General features: G+C 46.3%; 3 protein-coding genes and 1 long non-coding RNA gene across 14 annotated transcripts in view; 2 read left to right on the top strand and 2 right to left on the bottom strand.

The window, feature by feature from the left end:
- Positions 1–3,866, top strand: part of LOC120953043 (probable WRKY transcription factor protein 1) — a 31,360-nt gene extending 27,494 nt beyond the window's left edge. For all 4 annotated transcript variants that reach the window (XM_040372709.2, XM_040372707.2, XM_049606004.1 and 1 more), the window contains one exon: positions 113–3,866. In XM_040372709.2, coding sequence (XP_040228643.2) covers positions 113–480 — 368 coding nt within the window. In that variant the 3' untranslated portion in view covers positions 481–3,866. The remainder of the gene's footprint in view (positions 1–112) is intronic.
- LOC120953042 (protein draper) lies at positions 2,410–27,658 on the bottom strand. Of its 8 annotated transcripts, XM_049606001.1 has the most exons (15): positions 27,471–27,657; positions 26,002–26,360; positions 10,921–11,815; positions 10,096–10,391; positions 9,773–10,019; positions 9,224–9,694; positions 8,949–9,094; positions 8,243–8,665; positions 7,339–8,049; positions 5,879–7,210; positions 5,221–5,604; positions 5,016–5,129; positions 4,722–4,757; positions 4,292–4,609; positions 2,410–3,718 (listed from the first exon to the last, which is right to left on the bottom strand). In XM_049606001.1, the coding sequence occupies exons 3-15, from the start codon at positions 11,100–11,102 to the stop codon at positions 3,711–3,713; spliced, it is 4,668 nt and encodes a 1,555-aa protein (XP_049461958.1). In that variant the 5' UTR covers positions 11,103–11,815; positions 26,002–26,360; positions 27,471–27,657; the 3' UTR covers positions 2,410–3,710. The 8 variants fall into 8 exon arrangements, with proteins under 8 accessions (XP_049461958.1, XP_049461954.1, XP_049461955.1 ...); XM_049605997.1 differs by having other exon boundaries at positions 2,410–4,609; XM_049605998.1 differs by having other exon boundaries at positions 2,410–4,609; positions 10,921–11,811.
- On the bottom strand, positions 22,107–23,090 carry LOC120953045 (solute carrier family 25 member 35-like). The gene is made up of 2 exons (XM_040372711.2): positions 22,376–23,090; positions 22,107–22,306 (listed from the first exon to the last, which is right to left on the bottom strand). The coding sequence occupies exons 1-2, from the start codon at positions 23,088–23,090 to the stop codon at positions 22,107–22,109; spliced, it is 915 nt and encodes a 304-aa protein (XP_040228645.2).
- LOC125906564 (uncharacterized) lies at positions 23,197–26,277 on the top strand. The gene is made up of 2 exons (XR_007451931.1): positions 23,197–25,869; positions 25,959–26,277. It is a non-coding gene; the product is annotated as an uncharacterized LOC125906564 (long non-coding RNA).
- Positions 27,659–27,910: the final 252 nt, after the last annotated feature.

The raw sequence follows: 27,910 nt of genomic DNA, 5'->3' as shown, positions 1-27,910 counted from the left end.
TTAATTAATTATCTAAAGCCGCTCTCCTAACCTCTGTAGCTTTCGAATGAATTCCTCCTTCTTCTTCTTCTTCTTTACTAAAGAACTTCCTCTTCCATTTTTCCAATTGCAGAATCGTCCGAAGGTGACTCGAGCTATCAAAACTCGGCCGACGAGGACTACGCGTACCACCAGAAGCTGAAGGTCGCCAAGGTGGAAGCGGTCATACCGCCGTCGCTCAAGTCGCAGCTGACCGTTACGCCTGCCGGTGCCGTAACCAACACTAGTACGGCGACGACCATCAACAACAACAGCATCCACAACGTGAACGCGAATGGTGGCGGGCTGGTGGAGGAGCTCCACATCGACTACAAGGAAAAGTACGAACAGACGCTGAAGGAGCTGTTCGCCTGCCGGAAGATCGTGAAGAACCAGAACAAAGCGATCCAGCAGCAGCAGAAGGAGATCGATTTCCTTAACCTGCTGCTGAAGGAGAAATGATCCGAAGTGGTGGCGGCGGTGATGGTAGCGGATCATCACACCCGTAGCCCACCCGTAGTCCGTTCCGGTTGCTCCGGCTCCGATTCCGGTGGCGTTCTGTTGGCGTGCTAGGACAAAAGAGCACGGTTACAAGTGTGTCCTCCCACCATGGGGAAGGTTAGCAGTTACCATTCATGGCATTATGTGGGGCGCCGTCGGCGCCTGTTTTGGAAAGGGGAAAGTTAAGCGCGGGGGAGGTAAATACGTTAGTGTAAAATAAAAGTAGAAGGAACATTCCATTTGCCACCTTTTCACCAACAAAACAGGCGAGGCGTGGTCAATCCACGCGTCTCTTCAACAACCACAGTTTGTACATAGAAGGGAAGGTTCTGAGGGCATTTAGGTAGACAGAGGACACACACTGGAAGAACGCCATGACACAGGACACACAAACACAAGAGATGGAGATACTGTGGCGTGGTATTAGCTATCCGTTTGGTAATTTAACTTTCTAACTGATAAAAGGGATACGGGGGGCGAATAGTAAATTTAGCAGGTTGGTCAGTACAGAGAGAGAGAGATAGAAAGAGAGCTAGTGAGGAAAGGACACAAATAGTCGCCAAAATAGTGTGGTGGGGTAAGCGGTTGGAAGCGAAAGTGAACACGGCGGAAGTAACTAGAATACAAATAGCAGCAGCAGCAAGCATTATGTATAGTTAAGTAAGTTAAGCTTAAGGCATTTGGGATTTCTATCGGATGTGTGTTTGTTTGTGTGTACGCATATTGTTTGTGTCTTGTTAGAACAAACACATTTACAGACACAGACACAGACAACTGCAATTTCGGCTAGGTGTAATATTCAACAGGTGTGTGATTGAAAAACAGTGTTGTGCAATCAACACACAGAGAAAGAGAGAGAGAGAGAGAGAGAGAGAAAGTAGGAAAAGTAGGGCTTATAGTAAAAAAGAAAGTCAATACACAAAAAAAACAGGAAGAAATATTATTTAAAAATTAAAAAAGATGGGGTTTTTTGGAGGTGTGTAAGAGGTCACACTGCTGTCGCCACGGTTTCGGATAGGAAAGGGCAGTAGAGGTAGTAGAGGTCGACGAAGATTGTATTTTGTGGTGATCGTATAAAAAAAAAGAAACGTATTAAAAAAACAAAACACAGGAATAAAAGGCGCCTTGATATTCAAATTAAAGCGGAAAAGCGGTGAGAAATGGGAATTTAGCGGTGAGAATTAGAAGTTTAGTGAGAGGAATGAAGCGTGTGAGCGTATTCTTTCCTCACTTCTGTGTATTCCCTTCTCAATCCAATCTGCACAAACACTTTCAGCAACACGATAGACTAGAACGGAAATTCTACGTTTTGGAAGCAGTTTTTTTTAATTTACGATACTGCATCTGGGAAGAGGAGAACGATCATGTAAATATTTCAAGTATCACACACACACTCACCACTGGTCATGCAAACCGATCCGTCTCTCAATTATAAGGTAAAAACAAAATTCAGTAAGAAGCAGTTGAGTTGAGGTTAGTAGTGGAAATGAAGAAAAACAAACGCGTACTATATAACTATATAGATAGGAATAAATGGAAGAGGGAGTGGGGGGATGTGGGACAAGTTGTGTTAAACTGAATGGTGAATGTTACTACAAACAAAAATCAACAACCGAACGAAAGACGATGACAGTATGATGAGAGATGTACTTCTACTATTACTATTAATACTATTACTTCTACTACTATCGATTACTACTACACAACTATTTGCTGGTTCGGTACAATCGAAATAAAAACGAAGAAAAAAAAAACACAACAACACAAAAGGTTTGCCATAAAAAGTAATGCAAAACGACGTCTGTGCATTTTATTGAAAAGAAGCGGTGTGATACTAATGAAAGAAAATGAAAGTATTGGAAAGTAGGAGAGTAATAAACTCACGGTTGCTTGTTTTGAAGTAAATAGTGTGTAATTCATCTAATTTCGTTTATTTCATCATTATAATAATGTCCAATCCAATTTCAGTTCAATACTTCTTCAGGATTGCTGTTTTTTTTCTTCTTTTTTGCTACACGTGCCTCACATGTTAAAGATAATCTTACAACTCTCTATTAAACTTCTTATCATATTTTAACACGATTTTCGAACGATGAAGGAATCATTAGGGAGGGCAAAAAGAACGCCGCTTCCCTCCATTTTGGATCTCTCTTCTTCTGCCAGGTTCTCTCAAACACTCCTCCACTTATTATTTTACTCGATTAGACTCTATTATGTTCTTTACTTTCCAAAAATAGTTTTATCTTTGCTCTTTTGTTATATTTTTCTTTTAGAAAACACACGAATTTAACGAATCTTTTTTTGTTTTTGTAACGAATTGCTTACGCTTATTTGTATTGCTTATTGATAACGTGGGAGAGAAAATTTTGCCCCTACTTTTCACTTGCTTTTTCCCCAAATTGGCTTGCAAATGCACTTTATTAACTATGAATCGTCTTTGACTTTCAATTGCTCCTGCTCACAGGAAACTACAATCACCTTGCACCCCCCCTCTCTATACTGTAATCTTCACGTACAAATTATAACGCCTTGAAATCCGTGTTCCTTCTTTAAACAGAATCGGTACGATCCTGTGCTGCGGGGGTGACAAAAAAAAACTTATAAAATCGCTTCTAAAATGTGTACAACTTGGCTTCATCATTGTACAAAATAGTAGTGTAAAAGAAGTAAGGAAAATAATGCGTGTGCCCTCCTCCGCACACGATCGTTGTGGGAATAATTGGGAAAAATAGAAAACAAGCCAAATAAGCTGAAAATCAGTTCTGGGGCGTCGTTGTCTGCCACACGAGGCATTTTCTATTGGCGATACACACACCAAACAACATCAGGCGTGTTGAGATTCAATAATGCTGCTTAAAAAGTAGTATACAACCTTACTGTATTGTGACTCTCACTTTCTTCCTTCCTCTCTCTCTCTCTTTCTCTCTTCCTTTTACAATATTTTGGCACGCGCACGGTTTTGATGTGTAATATGCCTATGTGTTCCGTTTTATCGTTGTTAGTAGACGTTTCTCCTCCACGTGTTTTCACTTTTATCACGATCATTATGCTATCACGCAGACACACACACACACGCATACATACAAACACACACCTATACAGTCACATACATACACATATATGTGGAAGAGGAAGTAATAGGCAGAGGCAAATAGAGGGGCGCGCTGCTGCTTGCATGCGTAACCTAAAAATTAAACACCTAAAAAAAGAAAAGAAAAGAAAAAAACGGAACGGAAGCGAACGACGAAATGAAAAACTAAAACAAACACTCACACACACACAACTCCTAATCACGCTTGGGGGATGATTGCCTTACATGTGTACAAATGAGAGGGACGGGGGGGGGGATGATGAAAGAAGACGGGTGATGATCGTAATGATCATCGAGATGCAAACGCAAAGGAACACTCAACAGGGGAAAGGATCCGGGGGCCGGGGGTACTATATCACACACAAATGCAAATTGCCACGAGACACGAAAATCCCAACCAATTGCTGTGGACTTTTCGATGAGAAAACGAAAAAGGATTGCCCGCGTGGGCACGGATTTACTCCTTGATGTTGAGCTGATGGTCGGGGATCTTTAGCCCGCCAAACTCGGACCCGGAGGACGATGCGGACGAACCGTGCTCGGCGCTGGTGGCGGCTGCAACACCGGCCGACATCGGCACGTACAGATCGTCCCCGCCCGGTACGAGCCGCTGACGCTGCTGGGAGGGTGATGATGGTGGCGTTGGGGATGAGGAGTTCGAGGACGAGGAAAGATCGTTACCGAGGCTGGCGCTGTCGGTGTTGCTACACTTCGCCTCCGCCGGTACGGACGGGATGGCGGGCAGGAGATTGTTCACCCGGCTGGCGGTGGGCGGTGCGGACAGGTTGTTGATGGGACCGGCGGAAGCAGTGTCACGCAGCACGTTGATCGCCTTCGGTGACCCGTTGCCGTACGCGTTGGACGATGCGATCGATGCGGTAAGGGTGCCACCACCGTTTGCTGTGACGTTTCCATTCGAGGCGCCATCGTTCATGCGGAAGTAGTGCGCTTTGTGGGAGCTTCCCGGGCGAGAGTAGTCCAGGTGGTCGTACTCGGTGTCTGGAAGAGTGAACAGGGAAGATTATTAGCCACAGAAGCGAGAAAAAGGTGGATACAATAGTAAGTACATAAATTAAATGGCTTTTAAGCACTGTTATACGACAAAACTTACAAATGTAGGCGTAATTCGGATCCCGCGATAAAGCGGCTGCGTCCGTTAGAATTAATATATTAATTAAATATCACTTTTAGTAACTATTTAAGAGCATTGGTTCTTGAACAAGAGTTAGAAAGTTGTTCCAAAATGGAAGAAAATGATTCAAACATCAAACTAATGGTGTATAACAGAAAATGCTTCGTGGTGTGTTGCAGATTGCATACTGTTAGGCGCAACACGGATAATCGCAAACGACGAGTGAATTCACCATTTCTTACACGATTTTCTTCGATTTTCACGCTCTCTTACCGATAGAATCCTTCAGTCGAATCTCATCGTACACGTGATCCTTAAAGTTTGGATTGGTCATGTCTGCTTCAAAGTTTTTCAAACTTTCCGGCCGATAGTGCGAGAAGGAAAGCGCTACAAAAGGGGAGGAAGAAACAAACACACACGACGTCAGCAATAGCGTCCGTAACTGTGCTGATGATCACCATCATTCCCTGTTACTTACATTTGTCCACATCGTACTCATTGTCCGGGTAGCTGTACTTGTCCTGATTTTGCTTACGCCGCCCCGACATGACATCGCGCAAATTGTTCGGCAGCACATTGCGCAACAGGCCGGTGCGTGCATCGAGCGGCGGTACGATCGTTCCGTTGGAGGAAAGTGTGCCGCTGGCGATGCTGCCACCGTTTGGAGCACCACCACCGCCGGTTCGTGCGTAGACGGGATTGTCGAAATGGCTCGGCTGCTCCTGGGTCATGTAGTTGACGACGTGATTGACTTCCGCCTTAAGGCTGGCGACGCGGCGCCGGTAGTACAGCAGCATTGCGGTAAGCATCGCGCCAAACATTAGCAACAGCACTACCATCCATACGGTGGAGCTGGAGGAACCTGGGGATAGGAGAGGGGGCGATGGAGAGAACATGAAAAAAGTGTCGCGATTAGTAAGGTGCTGTGAAAAGGAATATTGCTTTAAAGGGGGACATATTGTGCAGTACACGCATGGTGCACACTCTGAGACGCATACGTGCACAGACAGGTGCTTTCGGTTGCGCAAACTGCAGCATATTTTTCGATGCGTGTGTGTGTGTGTGTATAAACAGCATTTGGCATATTAAGCACGGGTAATAGTGGAACAAACAACGCACAAGTACATTCATATTACCCAATAGTCGCTCTGGTGGTTGAATTTGTGATTGGGCCACCACAGAAGATGATGAATTCGTTATTGTTTTATCGTCTTTTTCCATTCTTCTCTCAACTTCGTCATCAAGTCCGTAAAACTCTTTCAACCATTCATTTAAATACTCTTCTTTTTTTTCATCATGGTCGCTTAAGTTCATTTTTACGGTCGTAGGACCACCATCTTTGCTGTCTTCCTGAGTATTATCCGGGACATTGCGATTAGAGCTATTTGCATCTTCCTTTGAGACTTCTTTTACAGTGGAATTTGTTGGTTCGATACTCTCTGTTGTATGGTTCACAGCAATAGTAATTAGATCTTGTACATTTGAAGGTATTGTGCTCATCAGAGAAGGAACAGTTGTCGGATTAGTCGCAAGTAAATCAGTTTGAGGGGTTGTAGCATCCTCTCGACTATTATTCGAGACATTACGATTATAATCCACTCCCGGAGAAGTCTCTTTTGAAGTTGAATTCGTTGGTTGAAGGCTTTCTGTTACCACTGGAACTGCCTCAGTAATTAAGCTTTGTTCATCCGAAGTAACAGTATCCATCCAGGATGTGGTTGTAATGGGAAATTCATGTCCATCCACCTCATCTACCATTCTAAAGCGATCGTCAGTAGTTTCTTCTGCTGTGTTTTGAGCTCTAGTTGCATCTGTAGAATGATCTACACTCTCATCTTCATGGATTACAGTGGTTTCTTCGATCGTTTTCGGTGTTGGCTCTTTCATCCTTATCAACCTTATCACCATCTTCTGTCCCGTACGCAGCAAAAACGTCCTATTACCTTCACAATCACATTCCAAATCGTTTCTCTCCTGCAGATCCACATAAGACACGTACACTGTCAACCCCTCCTCCAATCCTACACGATAGCTAGTGCTGTTGATGAATGTTTCCATAACATTAGCCGAGCTACTGGCCACCAAATCCTCCCCGAGCGTAACGTACGAATTCATCTGCACAAGTGTGAGGTCAAGAAAGCCGTCGTCCCGATACTGTAACGTCATCTGCTGCCCTGGCCGAAGCGAATGTGTTCGATTGTAGCGCGTGAGAAAGCTATTGCCGTACAGTGAGAACTCAACCGTGACGTTATACACTGCGGATGCTTTAGGACGACTGCTCGCAATGTGTTCACCGGCGAGCACGTGGTGTTCCCGTTCGTGGTGATGCGTGTCGGAATCGTTTAGCAGCTCTATGCGAAGATTGTACAGCGCTGGAGAGTGTTCGATCGCTTGTTTTGGCTTATTTTCTGTTATGTTGGTGACGTCATCGTTTGACGTGTGATTTGCTTCATTTACTAAACGTGTCGCTAAGAAATGAGTAGCAGTTAGTATAAACAACCCTTTCCATCCACCTTTTCTAGTTCAAATCATACCAAATTGCGCTATAAAAATGATAACTTAATTGTTAAAACTACCTACAACCATTTTTGCTTACCTTCATCGACCCGATCCTGCGTCAGCATGTTCGTCATACGCTCGTCACAGTTCTTTCCCGTCCAGCCCACGCTGCACACACAGCCCTTCGCCGCATGGCACAAAAAGTTGCCGGCCGGACACTCGCACGCCTCCATGCAATGATTTCCGTAGAACCCTTCCGGACAAACCTCATCGCACCGGTGTCCCATCCACCCGGCGTCACAAATACAGGTGCCATCGTTCTTCCGACACTTTGCATTATTCTTACAGTTGCACACCTGACTACAGTTCGTGCCGTAGTACATGCCCTCGCACACCGTCTCGCACAGCGGTCCCTTCCAGCCGGGCGTACACTGACACTCCCCTGTGATGTGCGAACATTCGGCACCGTTGCGACACTCTGGGCACTTTTTCTGACAATCCTGCCCGTAGTAGCCGGACGAGCACGGATGCTCGCACGTCGGTCCAACGTACCCGGGCGGGCAGCTGTACTGGCCGGTGATGGGGTTGCAGGTGCGATTGCTTTCCGCCGAGCCCGAGCACCGTTCCATGCAGCCGTGGCCGAAGAACCCTTTCGGGCAGGGTTCGTTGCAGCTTGGGCCGGTCCAGCCACGCGAACAGATGCACTCACCGGTCGTGGGATCGCAGGACGAGTTGTTATGGCAGGTGCAGATCTCACTGCAGCTTTCGCCGTAGTATCCGAGCGGACAGCGACTCTCACAGCGAACACCTAAAATGAAGGCAAACAAACAGATTAGTAAAAGGAAGAAGAAAGCTGTTTTTGTCTTTATGTGGAAACACAAATTGGCCCCATTGGAAACTCGAGTAACGAATTTTAACATTATATAGTGTAGGGCGCAATTCTACACTTTTTGGTCCTTCGAACCGGATTCAAACCAGAGACCACTCCAGTGACAACTCACCACCCCAGTCTGCCTTGCAGATACACCGACCGGTGGTGGCATTGCAGGCGAGCGAGTTCTCCAGATGGCAATCGCACAGCTGCTCACAGTTCTGCCCGAACCGGCCGGGCGAACACTTCTTGTCGCACAGCTCGCCCGTCCATCCGGCCGGGCACGTGCACTGACCGTTGATGGGATTGCAAACGCCCCCGTTCTGGCAGTGGCACTTCTCGGTACAGTCCCGCCCATAGTGCTGCGCATCGCACGGCCTATCGCACTTGATGCCCTGCCAGCCCGGTGCACAGGCACACTTGCCCGATTCACCGTCGCAGGCCGCCCCGTTCATGCACTGGCACCGCTCGCTACAGTTCTGGCCGTACGTGTTGTTTGAGCAGGGCTCCTCGCAGCTTTCGCCCTTGAAGCCGGCAATGCAAAGGCACGTGCCTGTGGTTAGGGATGATTTCGGGAATCGTACGCGAGATGAGGCAAAAATTAAACATATTAAAACGAAAAAAGAGAAATTAGGATAAAAATTAAATAGTAAACATAAACAGTTCGTGAAATGGTAAAGAAAGAAGGTGAAAATGGTGAAAATAGACCAACAAAATGATGTGAATAGGGTGCAAAAGAAGGACACAAACAGAAACCGTTTTACACAGGTGAAATCTAAGTATTACATGAACAGACAACAGAAAGAAAGCAAGTAAAATAATCAATTTAAACGAACCGTCAATATGCGAACAGGGAGATGAGTTTTTGCAGTTGCACATCAGCTGACAGTCCTGTCCGTAGCGCAGGAAGCGGCAAGGCCGATCGCAGGCACTGTTACTCCAGCCCGGTTCGCAAAGACACTTGCCCGTCCATGGATGGCACCTGCACACACACGCACGGTTCAACAAACGAAGGAGGAGTCCAACAAAAAATAAGAAATGAAAATGGAAAAGTTTAAAACGTAAAGCCGCAATCAAGGAAAGGTGAAGCGGAAAAACAAACGGTGCGTACATTTTCGTGTTGTCCCATTTGCAGTCACACACGCCGGTACAGTTCGCCCCGTACCGACCCTGGGGACAGATCCGCTGCCCACAATCTGCACCCTTCCACCCGTCCGGGCAGGTGCAGCGCCCGTCGGCCGTATCACAGATGCCCTCGTTCTGGCACCGGCACGTCTCGGTACAGTTGATGCCGTACTGATTGTTCGGGCAGGAGTCGAGACACTTGGCGCCCATAAACCCGGGCGCACAGATGCACTGGCCCGTCACCCGGTCGCAGTCGGCGCCGTTGAAGCATTCGCACCGCTTCGCGCACTGCAGCCCATACCAGCCGGGCTGGCAACGGTTCGCGCACACCATACCGGTGAAACCGGCCGGACAAACACACTCACCCGTCACTGGATCGCACGTTCCGCCGTTCTGGCAGCGGCACTTCGACTGACACTGGGCCCCGTGCGTACCGGCCGGGCAAGGTTCGGTGCAGCTAAAAAGAACAAAAAAGCAAGACAGGACAGATTAATGCGATGAAGACAACGAGACAATCAAACAAGGCAACACTTACAGCGGTCCGGTGTATCCTGCCGCACAGAAGCACTCCCCGGACACGTGGTCGCACTTGCCACCGTTCTTGCACTGGCAGATCTCGGCACAGTCCTGCCCGAACCGATCGCTCGGGCACGTTTCCTCGCAGTACCGGCCCTTGAAGCCACGGCTACACTCACAGCTACCGTCGGCCGCATTGCATACCGCCCCGTTCGCACACTTGCACGGTTGCTTGCAGTCCGAGCCCCAAACGTTCGGTGGACAACCTACAAAAAAGAGCAATAGAAACGAACCCCATGTTTTAGCGATCGCGCAAATTGCAAAAGGGAACTTCGCACATACTTATGTTGCACGTTTTGCCAGCATATCCTTTGTTGCACCGGCACACGTCCGGGTTGATGCACGTGCCGTACACGCAGCCCGCCTTGCACTCCGGTATGCAGTGCAGCTGCTCCTCGTCCAGCTGGTAGCCGACGCAGCACTTCTTCACGATGCGCTGGTTGATGACGGTGCGCGTTTCGTTCACCGTCCGGATCTTGATGCGGTACGCCGAACAGCGGGGCGGTATGCCGAGACACCACTTCTGGTACCGCTCCTGGTACGCTTCCTCGCGCGGTGTCGTTATCGTGACGGTTATGCTGTGAAGAAGAAGGGCGAGACGGAGAAACGTTGCAATTAGTTCACGTTGCGTTTTATCAAGCGAGTGAGTCATGTGCTGTAAGTGTGTTGGATCTCTCTGTTCTTGTACGATTTATATATATATAAGCTATAGCTATAAATAGCTCGTTGTGCAATTAATTAGACTAGATTTTTGTTATATTTACATGCTTTTTCAACACTTTTGCTTCGTGTTAGAAATTACTAAAGCTTACTCCGTTATTTAATCAATCGTTTGACCTACTAATATCACCCCACACACCATCTTAATGCATCTCCACCCTTGCAACCCTCTTCCACTATTCAGCGAAAGCCGGCAATACTTTGCCACCAGTGAGAAAACCCGATTTCACCTTCATTCATTCAGCAATTTGCACTCAACAGACTCTTGCCGTTCGGTAATTTTATCCCACTACCACCTCAACACACTAATCGACAGCCAGCAACCTTTGGCGTAATTAATTCCTCGAAGGTAAATCACATTACAAGCGCACAAAACAGCACACTTACTTTTCCACTTCCTTGCATACGTTCGGACCCTCCAGATGATCATCCTTGATGAGTTCGGTGTGGGCCAACACTCGGACATCGTGGCAAATGGCTACCAGCATGGCCAGCAGCAGCAGCCCGCTCACAGCCGTGCTCGATGTTGGGTGCATTTGCATGCAGAGTTTCTTTCGTGCTCGTGCCATTGTGTGTCTGTGTGTGAATTTTGTTGTGATTCTGTTCTGTTAAAAGCCACACACACAGCGTGGACACAAAGTCCGGGCTACACTCCGCTACAACTGCAGCTTTAGATCTCTGTCTCTTTCTACTATCCGTTCACTTGTTTGCTTTTCGTCACCCTCGAGCAGTGCACTTGTGCACAGCGATCAGGTTTGCTTGCTTCACTGTACACTGTTGTTTAGAGAGGGAGCGGACACACTTCATTCATAACTAGCAACCCCGTATGGCGGCGGTCCGGTTAGGCATCGTTCGCAGTACAGTGGATCGTGAGATCGAGCATTAGAAACACTCCACAACTGTCTGTAATGCGATTGCAACTGTCTGTAATGCTGCCGCTTTACACACTGCACCAACACCACCAACTTGAAGATTAATGCGACCACAGATATAATTCCAGCCACTTGTTCACGCTTCCACAAACTATGACGACTGCGGCGAACGCATTCAAACGTCTCACTCGATTGCCCCTTCGTCCTGACGAGATGCTCTTTGTTCTCTTTTGAAGATCTCTCCTATGCTGTATATCTCGTCACACTGACGCGTGTTCGATTGTGTAAGATCTTCAACTCATTCCAACGATCGCGCGCGGGATGTTCTTATGAGAGATAGAGCAGCAGCCACACTCCAGAATTGGCACACTTTGCGTTCTTCCCGTTACATCAATTACTGCTGCACCTGACTAGAAGGAAAGTGAAGAAACAAAAGAGAGAAGCACAATAGAATTAGTTAGGTTGGTGCGGTTTTTACACTATATACTAAGGGCGAACGGAACGGAATCCGCCGCCTAACGGAATGCCTGCCGCGAGAATGACAAATAGAGTTGTGTGTGTGGAGAAGAGGAAGCTTCTAATTAGCATAACTGCGATGAGAGGGTGTAGTAAATGCAATGGTTGGTGTTTTGTTTCCGTGAATCATAAACTCATACGCGTAGGAAGTTGGACCATTGAATAATCTCATAAAGTTCTTTTAGATACATCAAGATATTTATCATTATTTTAACAGAAATACAGTAAACTCCATTCCAGCTAGACATCGCCAAGAAGATCACTTGAAGAATAAAGCATCTCACTCACTCACGACACACGCGATGGAATTAGCATTGATTCTGAGGTTTCTTTGTGCCTAGCCAGCATATCAACTTGGAGAGGCTTTATTGTCGCACATGGGAGATAATTCAAGGCGAAGACGACAATAAATCATTGCCTATCGTACGATCCGAGGTAAAGGGAGCTACACAATTCCTTTGTTCTTGCACTGATAGAGCGCGCTTCTGTATCGCAGTAGAACTGCAAAGTAAGCATCGATCGATTCTCCAGTTCCAGTTCCAGGAATATCTACAGGAAGAACTAATTTCTTATCTTACTCCACTCCCCCCCCCCCCCCGTTTGCTAAATGCCTTTCGATTGACTAACGATTGCAACGACGATCGTGAAAGCGACACGACGACCAACCCTATCCTATCGCTCAGTGGAAAATAACGCCAAGTGCAATTAATCCCCCATACCGACGATCGCGTCCGTCGATCGATCGATTACAGCAGCAAGCGTTCACAGTGGCACACCACACAACAACACAACAATAACACGTTCCATTGCGCGAGAGTTGCGCATGCGAAATTGGATCCCGAAGGCATACACAGCGGGTGTGTGTTGTGACAACTTGAGACCCAACCACCGCTTGTACGCTCTCTATCCTTCGTGGACACTTTATCGGCAGCAATTGCGTGTGTACCCCCTCTTCTGTTCTGCTACTTGTGTTTGCGCTTTACTTTTGCAGCTGGTAAGTTGGGATATTCAAGCCGATGAATCACGGCAGCGATATGAACTCGGGAGGGTAAATTGTTTTCCTTATTGCACTGTACGCTTGCGGTACGAACGATCACCAATCAACGCCTTTAGCCAACTGTTCCTTGTTGGGCTCGTTCTCCTTGTCGCTTGCTACGCGGGTTTCCAACTGAAGTACATTGCATCGATATCTCGAAGGCATCAACGGTCACAAATGGTGACGAAGAGAGTGAGAGAGAGAGCTAGAGAGATAGATATGTAATGTACGATAAGTTGCAGTTCTGACTGTGAAGAGCTTATTGTGTGGAAGATTATGTGAACCTAAAATAAGCGTCCCATTCCACAAACAACAAATGATAATGGTGCACACACACAGGGTGTCTCTCCCTCCGTCAATGACTCAAGAATTGCCCAGTCTTCAAATCAGTCTGCCGATGGCATTGGCCAGCACTCTTGGGGCACTGTTTATGGCTTTGTTCTGAGGGAGGAGTGGTATTGCAATCGGTGACACTTATGCTGGTTCCGGTTGCATTCAGGGCTGTTGAGAACACAAGCGGAGTGCGAGATGCGAGTCATCACACTAACACTCTCCGCAGAGAAAGTGGTTCAAACACCACGAAGAAGAAGAAGCCATAAGGGCAACGATTGCCAGCTGGGTGCATTGATAACAAGTGTTGCTTTGGGATAGAGACCGGCACCGGAGGCCAACTACACTTGGGTAAACCCTCTTTTATCGTACATTGCCAGAGCTCTCTAATTCATGGAACTCTGAACTTCTTCAGAGCCGCTGGAACGATCTTTCACAAACGCCAACGCGTTTCGAAACGAACTTCTTGTCTTTACCGCCACACCAAACCCCCCTTCAAAAGTTTTTTGGTTGGGCCTACCCTCACTCAGCCACACTTTGGCGCACTCAATGTGACCTCATTGTGGGCCATGTTTTTTTGTTGTTATACTGTTTATACTGCTTTTCGATGGCCATCATTAAATCCACACACTTTGCCGCTGTTTTTCGTAAATCGTGAATGCAATGAGGGTGTTTTTTCGGCCATGTCAGCTCATTTTCGGGTCCGTCTGCCCGCGCTCTGCTGTTCAGATTGAAAATTAGCGACTATTAGTCGAGCTCCTCGTGCGTTCCAGCCATCAGTTCCGCCTTTCAGTGCCGAAGTTCACCAGCAATATGCTCTGAGTTCACCTTAATGCCAGAAAATTCCAATTGAAAGGAAGCAAAAAAACATGGACCCGATTATGTTACCAGCAATTTGTGCTATTGCCAACCTTTGTAAAACGTTTGAAAGGTTACGTCGGTACGGGCCTCAGGTCCAGCAGCAAGACTGAATTGATTAATTATTTAGCACCGATCTGGTTGACGTGTCGTCTCAACCTATATATTGCGACATGTTACACTCTTTTCCATAACAACAACAAAAAATGCGCGCAACGCTCCACTAGCGGCTCGAAGAAACTGTAAATTGACGCTGAACGATCGGTGTCGTATAACTTTGCGCGAAGCGTTCGCTTTCCTTCCTCGTTTTGTTTGTTTCAATTGTTAGCTTTGAAGCGGCGAGAGCGGCGACATACACACTCAAAATATAGGCAAACATTTGCGTCGTTGAGCAAAACAAAAAGAAAGAATATTCCTCAAGTGTCGAGTTCTTGTGGAATAAACAAAACGTAAAACAAAATTGCTACTCCACACAACTAACAAGAATCGGCTGTTGGTCTAAGTGTTGCAGATATTTCGCCAAGAGCGCGCGTCATTCTCAAATTAACACTTTAACGCTTTATTGTAGCCAATGTCGCTTTGGTGGTGGTAATGATGGTTCCATTGTTTCGGTGGCCATACCGCACTCACACAAACACACTCTCTCAATCACCTCTGCCCAAATTCAATGACATGTGCTTTCCGTTTGAGAGGGGATGTGCCAAACTATAATTTGGCAAAACAAGTGAAGTCACTTTCCTCCCGATGACGTCCCATCACTACTAACAGCCAGCCAACAAGCCATACATAATTCCGTATGCCACTGCCTCATCCGCTGGAAGCGTACCGAAATCGGTTTTGATTATGCTTACTCCCCACCCGGACTCAAGCAACAAATTGGTTGATTTGAAGTTGTTTATGACGCATCCAAGTGTACTAAAATCTGATCGGGCTCTCTTTCTGATTCGCGCGCGCGTTATGCATGACTCATAAATGTGGTTAAGTTAACGGCGAAGAAGAAGGGAGGTGAAACCACCAGGCCGAGCTACTATTACTGGTCGGCGCAGAGACACAAGTCTTTGCACTTAGCACCTACGACGACGCACCTTCAAAAACAACACGACCCGCGCTAGTCCGGTTACATCTGTCACGGTTTTCATGTCGCTCATCTTTTTTTGGCACCAGACATGGCACCAGCTTGTTCTCAGAGGCGAGCATTTTCGCTCATTCATCTATCTTCTGGCCGCGTGCAACAGGGTGAGAGACAATTGGCGCCCTAAAGGTTAGAGACGTAGACTCATTCATCAGCATCCGGCTTAAGGCAACCAGGCTCGCTGCCCTCTCGGTAGCGTAAGCGTAACACACACACACACATCTGACCAGTTGAGGGAATTATAGGATCCAAAAAAAAATGGTCCATGTAGTACACCAAACGGTGTCGGGAGCAGCGCCAACACCAGTCGGTGGTTTGAACGTTTTTCTCAGTTACGAGGAATTTTTCCTGAATCATACATGTGCGCCCAAGCACGCGCTGCGTCTCACCGAAACATCTGTTTAGTGTACGAGAGTCGCGACGAGCACGTGGGATGTAAAATCTGTAGGAGTAATATTTATTTCATCCCAAGATTGCCGGATGCAACTGGCGGTTTGGAGCAGCTCGTACAATGGACAACTTGTCTAGGGCATCAAACAACCCTCCACAATGTAGATGAACCCAACAATCATCCACAGTGGCACAGTCAGAATGACGAGGGATACGAGCAGTAGGCATCGTAGCAACCGACTAGTAACGCTGGAAACGGTTCGGAAAACCTTCGACCAGCTAATTTTCTCCTGTGTGATTCTTCGCACTGGAACACAACCTTGGCTAGGGCGCCAATCTTCACAACGGTTGGATCGAGAGGCATTCAAACTTGCAACTTCTTCTCTTTTTGGCTCTTCTGACTTTTGCAATGAATCTTTGGAGTAAGATATTAATGCTTTCCTCCGATAAAAATAGTAACTTGTGGATCTGTAAGCTGGGAATACAGTTTCAGTTGCGGCAATCTGTTTTCGACGCTACAAAAAGAGATCAGAAGAGATTGATCCTTCCAAATAACGAAATAGGCAATCATTATCGACACACAAACCGTCCAATTCACAAGCGACATAAAGCGGCTCAGGTAGTACTTCACACAAAAGTGCACCTGCTCCTTCAGTGCAGCCGTAAAGCCAGTCCTGCAGTTGCAAACTTCCAGCACCATTGGAATTCTAATTGCACGACATTCGGGACAGCGAGCTGGAAGCTTCGGTAGTGCAATGGTAAGGTTCAACCGTTCAGCCGAACAGCCGCCGTTCACTGCAAAGGAAGGTAAGAATACATTGCTTTTTAACAGTACAACGAAAGCCGTGAGCGGAGATGATGCTCCATGCGAGAGTTAAGCGAGCATCAACTCGGTCGGATGGTCGGGTGTTTGACGATGTATTATTCAATCTATTTTCATAGCAACTGGGGCTATTTATATGTGGCCTACACACGCACACACACGCACGAAATTTATTCCCTCACGCAATACGGTCGTACTTTAATCTAATCCACAAAGCGGGAAATGCATACCGTCTGTAGAATTATACATTTTCACACAGTAAAGGCACACGCACACAGTGAGAGATCAACACTTCAGACCGGACTGAGGAAGCAGGGCACTTGAGTAGACAGCTGGACAGATGGATTCATCATAGCCTACTAAAAAGTGCGATTTGTTCGCGTGCTTAGCTGGAGTTGGAGCATTTTCAAATCGACCGTTTTTTATCGAATACATTTTCTTTTCTTCCGTATTGATTGCACTGCACAGTTCTGATTATAAACGCATAATTTTATTAATTACCCCTGTATTAACACATCAGTCTACCAGAAACCGGAAAGCCCCTATAAAACTGATTGTACCATTCTAATGACTTTATTTGTTTTGTGCTTGTTCCTGGGCGCCAATCGAACAAACGGTGCTGGTCGTGACTGGTAGAGAAAAAAAAACTATATTTATTTATGTTTCACACACATACAGAACTACACTGGCAGCCGACAGTAATGATCTTCCGCCGTGAGATTGTTGCCACATTGAGATGCCGCTTCAATCGTCAGTACCAGCATAAACATTAGCAACCGTTTTTCACTCTCTTTCTCTCTCTCTCTCTCTCTCTCTCTCTCTCTCTCTCTCTCTCTCTCTCTCTTTCCCGTTGCCTTTTTTGGACAGATTAGAACTAATGGAGCACGACGCGTTGTCCGTTGACTAATACAATTTATTATTAGGTCACTGGCTTTCAGCGCCAATTTCGCAAACGTTTGATTGGGTCGGCAAACCGTTGAAGATGTTACTTCCTTTCGCCCAAAAGTTAAATGAACTCCAGTTATTCGGAGTCGTATTTGCCCCTTCTGAAGAGCCTTAAACACATCAACGGCAGAGACGGCGTAGAAAGAGTGTCATATCAGCTCTGTTTGGTTATAATCAGCCAGGCTAAACAACAAAACTGCAACGACCGAGTGTTCTGTGAAATGGGAAATAAACAACTGAAAAAAGGGACTGAATGAATCAGGCGCACCACTTGCTGCCTGGGCATGAGTCAGTGCATTCTGATAGCACACCGAAACTAAAAAGAAAATAAACAAAATAGACCACACAAACAAACGGATTTCACTAAACAACACGCGACCTTTGACAGCATATTATCATTCATTATTCAACTGCAATCTTTCGTGTAAACATTACCGGTGTGTTTGGTGTGCGGTTCTGTAATAATCCTTTTCACTGCCGAACTAGACACGCTTACTTCTGACTCATAAATTGTCCTCCCATGGATGCTCACCATGTGTTAACCCCACGTGTCACATGTCATTGGAAGTTCGTTCAATGTTGGATACCAAATGTGTGATGGAAAGTTCAAGGTAATTACCGATCGATAACACACCAATCGACTAATGGTCATGCAAAAGGCAATCAAATGCGTTCCATAGGTACATTTTATTTGCTCCATTTGCTCATTTACACCCACTGGACGACAGGTGGCATGCATATAAGGCATACTGTCTATCTAGAAATCTATTCGTGTGCATGTACCAATTGTCACACGATCGTGCTGGTGTGCTATTAATTTTCTATAAAACATTCTTCCCTTTATCTCTCTTTCCCATCTGCCTCATCCTTACTGCATGAATGCACACTGCATATATGACAATATGCATGTGCGCACGTTGATACGCAACCGTCGAGATTCGTGTGTGAAGCTACCGTGCATCGTGCCATCGCAACGGAACGGAAATGCAACGACATCAATTGTTTATCAACGTTGGCGTTGCTTTTTACATGGAGCGAGAGAACGAGAGAGAGAGAGAGAGAGAGAGAGGTATAGAACACGAGAGATAGAAATAGATGACATCCATACGGTGCATTCCCATTACATTCGCAAACAACAGATTACACGTTACGATAATGTGGCATTATTCATCTGCTACAGCTAAGCCTCTGACGCTTATCATTGTTTTTTTCTTAGCATCCCTTTATGAAGTAGTTATTATAGATCATGCCTAAACCCAGAATTATTCCAATCCAATTGTTACTAAAGTTTCAGACACTCATTTTCCATACACTGAATAATTTGCATTTTTCAATTTGTGAGTGGCGTGAACACTTCTTCTTCTTCTTATTCTTCTTTGGCACATCAACCGTTGTCAGTCAAGGCCTGCCTGTACCCACTAGTGAAGTGAGCTTGGCTTTCAGTGACGTTACCATAGCAGGATAGTCAGTCCTACGTATGGGGGCACGGTCTATTCGGGGTTTGAACCCATGACGGGCATGTTGTTAAGTCGTACGAGTTGACGACTCTACCACCAGACCGGCGTGAACACTTGAGATATAAATAATACCAAAAGAGAGATTGAAGAACTAAAGGACTCAACAAAAGTTTTGTAAGATCCACTGGCTTGTAATGGGTAGGGGCATTGAAAACGTTATTTGAATAACTACGTACAATTAGAATTGTAACGCTTTTTTTAGTACATCCTAATTTGAGGCAACGTATCCCAAGGATTGGCCATACTTGCATACTTCTTATAGAATTACTCATTCACTCTACTCACGTCATTTACATTTACTACGTCATTTACTCCATCAGTTTGCCCACTTTCACTTTTGCTTGATCTTGAACGTGTATTTAACACAAAAAACACATCTGTAATTAAGCAATCTACTATAGTATCACACACAAAAAGCTCCATTAAAGACGTTTTTACCGCACCAGAGTGTACTGCTCGCGCGTAACTCTCTCCTTACAAACCACTTTCGCTCCTCCTCACAACCACCTAACGGCCATTTTTTGGCTCCCTTTTTTCTGACACACATATTGCAGACTACTGAAGCAAAAAGCGATATGATCACATCACAATACAGACGGACGTCGAGAAACGGTTTTTATTACTACCAACAGATCGCTGATAGCGTTCAAGTGGATATGGATGATGCAAATACACTGCTTTCCCAATACAGACAGAGAGAGAGAGAGAGAGGGAGATCTCAATATTGACCCACATACTTAGGGGAGGATGTGCGAGGAAGAAGGCGACGGTTGGAAACACTTTCCTTCCCACCCCGTAGAAAGGGGTGGGACATACCGGGGAATGGCCTTGCAACGGAATTCCCGGTCGCCGCGGTTGGAAAAAAGGGCCGTGAGGGTGTTAGATAATTTGGCTCACGCAGGGTTTCCTAATGCGCATAAATCGCATCGCTTTCTACACGTTCATAGGCACACACACACAGAGTTGAAGGCGGATCGGGCCGGGTGGAACAACAAAACCCCGATCGACACACATGCAAACCTGTTGTGCGGTTAGAATGCCATGTACTACAACTATTTTCCCACATGCATCTGTAATTTCAATTGAGGATGTTCGTGTTTGCTGGCTCCCTTCTCTGTGCTGTTGTGGCAAGAGCATTGTGTTGCTGCATCAACGTCACGATATAGGCTTCGGTTCTAACATCGTTAAAGTTTCACAAGATATGGTCTAATCTATTCCAATTTCAAAACGTCAGCTTTTTTTTCTACTAAACAGCAAGCCCTTCGAAGAAATCGCTTAGTACAAGGTGATCTTTAACATGAAGCCCATCCACTTCTGTCTGTATCGGTAGCACTACTCAGTAGCGCTCTCACTGCAGCAGAGTATTATGAAATAGAATACATACACTTTCTTGCTACCCCTGTCTGACCTGCGTCAAACCGGCCACACACCACTGCATCCACTGTGACAACTGCTATTCGGGTAGGGGCAGGCGAAAGGTAATTGCACCCCAGCGCCAACCCACCACCATAAAGCCATTGTATGACCCGCGACTGTCTAAGCCCTAGGCACACAAACACACACACACACTCGTAGCAAATAATCCGGGACACAGTAAGAAGGCGTCCCAGGCGCCCACACGGAACGAAAACACCACGGGGAAAGCCCGGTTTCCGTTCTTCCTCTTTCGTGTCACCCGGAACAGAGGGTGCTAAATTGTACCCATATGCAACGACAGTAATACGGTAGAATGGGAAACGGAACGGCATATTTACCTACTGAAATCTTTAAAATGTACCCATGAACACGGGTATGGGAAATGTGGGTTAACTGGCTTTGAACATGGATCATTTCTACTGGCCATAAATGGTTTTGCAGTGACACTTCTCCATCCGAAACGATCGATCATATTGTCACTTTATACCCCTGCTCAACCCTCCTTTCCTGCGGTGGTAGACGAAGAAGGATGGAAACTTTTCAATAATTCAGCGATATCAATTGATTTTGCTAGCTTGCAAAACAATGATGACCATGAGACGCCGGCCACATGGCATGACACGATCGACCCGAGCAAACTGAACGATGATTTGCCAAATTGGGACACGACGCGACACTTGGGTGATATGCGAATAACTTGGAGAAAGTATACACACGAGCTCGTCATAAATGTGAGAGAAAGTAAATGATGTTTACCACTCGAATTCCACTGTAACTTGTTTAGGATGATCATGAGCATTGAAAAAAAACACCTCTTCACCAAATTGATCTTCTATCTTGGATTGCTTTAACCACACTAACCTAGTCACCTAAATCCGCCTGGAGCAATCAATCAAGACCTTGCGTAGAAGTCTTCATAGGTCGTGATTCAATGACAAATGCGTACCAAGGTTCTCAGTATCTGTTCCTCTTGTCACATTGCCAATACAAAACACCCAATGGGAAACAGGACGTGCACTTGATTGGTGTCCAACTTTTCAACGAATTTATCGATATGAGTCCAACTGTGTGGACGGGCCCTTCTTGGTTGCTCCAGATACAAGTGAGTCTTCCACCGAAGCGACCGTTGTAAACATGAAGTTTGCAATAATAACCAATAAGTCCTAACATCGGTGTAACACATGCCCCGATGTGTGTCGAACATACAAAGGGTGTCGTTTGTTGCGGCTTAGAGAAGCGACCCGCCAACATCCAAACAACTTGATTCTAGCCCAGTAGGTGATGTCATCATTTTGAAGCGCTCTCGGGGAAGAAGACTGTCTGTCTGTTCTGTTCTGTAAGGCACTCTTCTTTAATCTTGCGTTGTAGTGTAGTTTAGATACATTGGAAGCTCTGTGCACGGGAGGTATAAGTCTGTTATCGTTTAACGATCTAATGGAACACGCCTTAACATGAATTTCTGTTTTGCACCGAAAAGAAGTCGCTATTTGATAGCAGGTGTGGAGCGTGTGCATTGCATGCAATTCGTATTTTGAGTGGAGCTGATATGGGTGCTACCTCCACGAAAGCCAAGCCTTCTACGAATGTCTTCTGCTGATAAGATAAGCCGTAAAGCAACACTTTGTGTTACACTTGCTGTATTTGTGGGTGTGTGTGTCTTTCTTTTTACATCAATCTTTGTATGATCGGGAATGTATCGAGCATTTTGGAGACGGGTTCTTTTCACCGCTGTTCATCATCAGTGTTGCTTGCCGTAGCGGTCGTGCAAACCCTTGAAGAACTCCCAGAAGGTAAGATTAAGCATCGTGTGTGGAGCAACGCGCAGATACATCGGGACGAATCCTTTGTAGTAACCATGGATACCTTCCGATCGGTAGATCTTCAGGAAGCAATCAAAGATGTTGGTGTACAGCAGGCCCTTTCCGTTGGCAGATACGGCTGTATAGAAACAAAGAGCGGAATTAAAGCCTTCTACAGGATTTTAGGACGTTTTCCCGAGAACACTACCTTGATTGGTCATGCGTGTCGTGACGACATCGCACGGTGACATTAGCACACTGGTCAGAAATCCCGCCACCGTACTACTCGCCAGCGCGGTCAGCACAATCGATTCCTGGAATATTTGATACCGCAGGAAGAACTCTTTGCACGCACTGAACGATGACATCTGGACGGAGGATCCAACGACCAGCCGAGCTAGGGTGGCCGTATACCCACGGAACAGTCCCCGAACTCCACTCTGCCGGTAGATATTCACAAACGCCGAGAGTGTCCCACTGTGATGATGCTGAAACCTTGCCGTATAGGATCCGGAAGTGACGGCCTGGAGCTGTGTCTTCACTACGTAGAATGGGCAGGATGCGGTAGCACTTGCGAGACCGGCACATCCGCCCCAGAACACGGAAAGCAGTGGCGTTAGCGATGGATTGCTGGTGCTCTTCGTCCAGCCGAGATTCTCCGCCGTCTGGTACGTCCCCAGCCGGACACCGTTCATGGAAAACTGGTAGAGTAGGGCTGCCGGAAGCCCCTTCTGCAGACCGCGCAACCCATCCGTTCGGACTACCGTGAGGACGGACTGGCGGATGCCCTTGTACGCTCGCTCCTTGAGATTCTGTTTCGCTATCAGCTCACCCTCGAGCTGCTGGCGGGTTTTGAGCACGTCGAACGGGTTCGTAAACAGTACGGCACACATGGACGAAGCACCACCGAGCAGAAACTCCATTTCTGCCTGCCAGTTTCGGGGTTTGGACGCGTGGATACGGTGGAAAGGGCCAGGAAAACCCAGTGGCCGGTCCTTCTGGACAGGGCTGCCACACTACTGCCTAAAGAGTCGAGATACAAAGATGTTTCTAAACTGGTCTGAACTGTTACGGAAAGGCACCGGCAATGGCCAGCAGCCAATGGCCGGTTGCGATAAGCGCGGTGGATAAAGGCCTGCCTGGGAAGTTGCAGGTCGCTCGCTTATCTTATCGTACGCGATAGTCCGATGTTTACTTTTGACTGGTGGAACTGTTACTTTATTTTCAACAAAATTAACGAAACATTCAGCACATTATGTCACATCAAACGTAGAATTGTGCCATTCATTCTGGATAATCCAAACACAAATGAACGCTGGCGGCGGAACGTTGGTTTTGGTTGTACTGGCAAGTACCTCCTCCAAGTGCTGTTTTCATCCCGTAAATCAACCACTTTAAATGACCTCGCGTGCAAAAATAAGTTCCAGTCATCATCCCACGATCATTCCCACACACATTCTCTCTCTCAAAAGATGCATACTTTCACGTAAGGCGTCATCGACACGTCCTGCTATTCGAATGTTCCAGGCAGAGCTATTGAAGATTGGTATTGAATCTCCCAGTCAAAGAAGACACAAAGCGGCCTAAAATTCCACAACACAAATTTATATTTTATTATCGTTATGGAATTTTAAAGCATCGGAGAAATCAAATCTATAATAAGAACTTTGAAAACGAGCCTACAAAACTTAACCTGCCCTAAGCTCGCTCGGTTCAGGGGTTAATGTACGTGCATTATACATCGCATTGGCCCTTTCCTTTTCCTTCGATTCCCCGAATCCAGCTAACTAAAGTCCTTTTTTCTAATGCGTCATTCTTGATCTTCCCGTGTTCCTTTTCGGGCCCAGGAGGGAGCCGGCAAAGTCACCCAAACAATGAAAACCAGTTCAAACCGGTTATAGGGCCCGTGAGAGGAACCTGTCGCTTTCATGCTGCATTAATGATTTTGTTTGCTTTCCTTCCTTCCAATCGTGATAGAAGCTTTGGTTGATAATTCTTGCTTCAGGAATTTTGTCGATAAGATCCCACACGACCCAAGGGCGAGGGCTTGAGACTTTGGTTGATAAAACTGTTATCATTGTTATTGGGGGAAGTTTGCTTCTAGAAGTTATGAAGGAAGGGCCTTTCGGAGCATTCAGAAATTGTTGAAGACTGAACGGTATAAACCAATTCAATTCCGGCTTAAAGAAGTTCATTAGCCCACACGATTTTAGTTCCGAACCCTTTACCATTTCTGTTCATCCCAGACTCAGACTGGGAAGTTCTACCTCCAGTATTTCCCTTCTCTTTGCACCTTGTATTAAATCCCGGAATACATTCAGCACGTCACAGAGCAGCAGCAAAAGGAGAAAATCTCCTCTTCGTACGATACAAAGGGGCCTTTTCTCGTGCTCCATCATTTAAACTGGAAACCTCACACATCCTACGGCTTTTTGTCGCGTTGCATGCTTCGCTTACCGCAAACGACGTTTTGTGTCCCCATTTCTCTTTGCATCCCACAGTGCACAATATGCACCAGTGCCGTTGCTTGCATCTGTCTGTCCTCTAAATCTGATGCAGTGCACAGCCACAGTATGCCATGAAACGCCCTGAGGCAGAAGGCCCAGCCAAACAGTGCATGTCAAAACAGGCGCACCACCATGACTGTGTTTGTTGACAGACGAAAGTCACCACCAATATGTCAGCAGAGCGTCAGTCGTGTGAGTGTGTGGGGGGGAGGAGGCGGGAATAGTTGCGATAAGAGAAAGTATGCGTTCTTATCACGTTCTCGGGGAGTGTTTTGTTTGCCACAACGCAGTGCCGTTGACGGAAGAGGACGACGTCAGGGACATTCTGTTACTTTGGTGGAGGCCGGCTGGAGGAAGACGGCAATGTTCTAAACGAGGACTTTAGAATTTGTTGGACGTGTTTTACAAACAGTTCGGACACTGTTTCGACAAATGGAAGGCAATGAACCAGAGAGTGTTGAAGGCATTTCTAAGGACGAATGACTTCCCTTCGCATTCAGTTGGCGAAGGCATTGGTTGGACAAAGAATATCTAAACTCTTGAAATTACCATTTCAAACGGCATGAGCCGTACCACCGCTCTATTGCTGGATACAAATGCGTCCCAATTAATCTCAAGGTTGAATGGATCGTCACACACAGCAGCAGCAGCAGAACACACATGGACCGAGCGCGTCGTCCGTTCTCGTTCGTTGTTGTAAAAAGTTACAAATATAAACAACGGGTTGACGCTCTCTCTCTCTCTCTCTCTCTCTTTCTCTCTCGCTCTCATCATACTATCGCGCTATCGGATGCTGCGAGTAGTTCGATACGGCATCATCCCTCTTTGGGCAGTGGAAATGGTTGGCGTGAAACGGGACGACGCAAGAAGACGATGACACTGACATTGGAACATTGAGGGTGGCCGTCCGTCCCCGGGTCGATTGCATCATGCGCATGAGCTGCGCGGCAAACACAGGACACAGTGGAGGAGGACGATGCACTGTTTTCCCCGGTCGTTAAGGGCGAGAGTACATCGGGGTGAATATCTCTCACAGGGAGGATGAGAAGCGAAGGTGAGTTAGAGGGAGATGCCACACTTCGTTCTTCCCAAACACCGTCGTAATCGTAGTAACCGTGTGTATGTCCGCAAAGGCAAAAGTGCAAGAACATTTTGGTCTTTGAACTTTACCTTTTCCTTTCAACAGGAGAGAGAGGTATGCCTCACTGAAGTGCTTTCGGGTTTAAAAGCTTCCTTTTATCAATGTTTCTATTCTTCTTCTCGAACAACTGCCTTTCACAACAGGTTGGGGGTGCTTTTGGGGGTGACGAACAGAGAGTTTACTTACCTCGCGCAACGGTGTGCTGCCTTTGACCTGCTGGGACTGCTGTTGTTGGGATGTTGAAAGGGTTTCTTCAACCGAGGAAGACGACACCCTTAAACCATGCTCCAACGCCGCGCCAGGAAACACTGTAAAAACAACTCCTAAAACGTGCTGCCCAGCGGTCGAACGTCAAATATATTCACACACACATACACATCAGGCCTTTGGTAAGCCAGTGGAGCAGCTCCACGCATCACACATGTGCGCAAAACACTTTCCACCAACACATACACACACGAGGGTGTTGCTTTTTTTTCACTTCACTATTTACGAAATTGAACTACAGCTGCGTGTACAGCACAGCAACAAATACACACACACACCTATATAAAGCAAGTAAAACGGGAAAGAAAACAAGGGTGAATGGGGAGGGCTGAGCAACAACATCACATTCTTTGCCTGTTTGTCTATGCCGCAGGTTTTTATTAGCTCACACAGCCACCATTATTACAAACACACACTCACACCACTACACTCCCGCACGACGCAGGTTAAATTGGTTGCGCTATCTCGCACACATCCACACGGGCTCGCGCACCCCTTAGGCGGGTAACTAAGGTAACAAAAGCGTGTGCAAGAAAGAGACACCACACGCTTGAATGGGGTGGAAATTTAAATCAGCAAAAACTCGGCACACACAGGGAAACAAACCGAAAGGATGTTGAAACATAATTTGATGGGCATTATTGTGCTTGAAAAAAAAGGAAGTGCCAACAATTGTATTGTATTTAACAAAATGACAAGTTGAATATGATTATTTAAAAAAAAACATAATTCGCTTTGGCAGCTTCTATTTCACTACCTTCCAACTTGTTGCCCCCTGTCTGCACCTACAAACACCAAAACCAGTTGAGCACGGAAGATTTCACACAAGGCAGCAGCAGCAGGCGATGCAGAATTTTGCAATTGCAGCAGTGTGTACTTGCCGCCGACGTACGGGCAGGGAGACTTGCACACGCATCCAGCACACGCCATTAAACGCTGCCGAATAATTTCTAGGTCGTGTATGCGTTTTCTAAATATACAGCAGGAAATGAAAGTTATGCCGTGCCCGATTTGCTCGCTCGTTGAAAAAAAAACACACCCGCAATATATAAAAGCACATCTCAGCACGGTGATTGGTGGTCAAATAATAAAAGGACACACGGCGGTAAAGCCCACGATTTCTAACGACGCCCGTGCGTGTGCGTGCGTGTGTGGATTCTAATGAAAAATTAACACTTTCCAGCAAAATCACCCGGTCGGCGGTTAAACCCACAACACCGCAATAGAATGGTGGTTTTGGCACACGAAATTTCGGCGCGATTCACGGCACGATAATTGCCTTCCAGCGTAGCGTTTTCGGTAAACAAAGCGGTGCGGTAGATGTTTCGAGGTTATTGCCACGGATGCTGCGGGGATTGCTTGTGCGGAGAAGATTTTGCTCAACTAACCAACAATTGAAGGAGCGCCTAACCAGTCTAACTTGAAACACTGAACACAGTTGTAGGAATAAAACACACTTTAAACACAGTATCTTTTCCTCTACACATTCAACGCGACGCACTAGTACGACGACGGAGATGAGATTGACACACAACCGCGCGCGTCGAGTGTTAGTTTCCGTTTGACGTTGCTTTTTTTCCTTGTTTTCGATTCATCCCCTCGCCCTTTCTTTTAGCCCTTGTACGCTTGAAAGCCGTTGTATGTGATATTGAGAGAAAGAGAGAAGGAGAGGCTGCTTGGGAGATGTGGTCGTTCGTTTCGCACGATCTGATGCTACACACTGGGACACTGCTGGTTAATATTTGAAAATTGCTATCAATTCAATCATGCTTTTATATATTTATTTTCACAAAAAGATATGAATTGCGAGGTCATAAAACTATTTTAA

Source organism: Anopheles coluzzii, chromosome 2 (assembly GCF_943734685.1).
Source record: "Anopheles coluzzii chromosome 2, AcolN3, whole genome shotgun sequence".
NCBI lineage: Eukaryota > Metazoa > Arthropoda > Insecta > Diptera > Culicidae > Anopheles > Anopheles coluzzii.
Note: the sequence above shows the minus strand (reverse complement) of the source record. Positions and strands in the feature narration are given on the sequence as shown.

What these genes read in the sequence shown, in the direction of transcription:
- LOC120953045 (XM_040372711.2), bottom strand. Translation starts at nt 23,090, where the DNA reads ATGGAGTTTCTGCTCGGTGGTGCTTCGTCCATGTGTGCCGTACTGTTT. An exon ending in GACACGCATGACCAATCAAG is followed by an intron (nt 22,307 to 22,375) that starts GTAGTGTTCTCG and finishes GTTTCTATACAG; the next exon opens with CCGTATCTGCCAACGGAAAG.
- LOC120953042 (XM_049605997.1), bottom strand. Translation starts at nt 11,102, where the DNA reads ATGGCACGAGCACGAAAGAAACTCTGCATGCAAATGCACCCAACATCG. An exon ending in GTATGCAAGGAAGTGGAAAA is followed by an intron (nt 10,392 to 10,920) that starts GTAAGTGTGCTG and finishes TCTTCTTCACAG; the next exon opens with CATAACCGTCACGATAACGA. An exon ending in GCAGGATACACCGGACCGCT is followed by an intron (nt 9,695 to 9,772) that starts GTAAGTGTTGCC and finishes TGTTCTTTTTAG; the next exon opens with CTGCACCGAACCTTGCCCGG.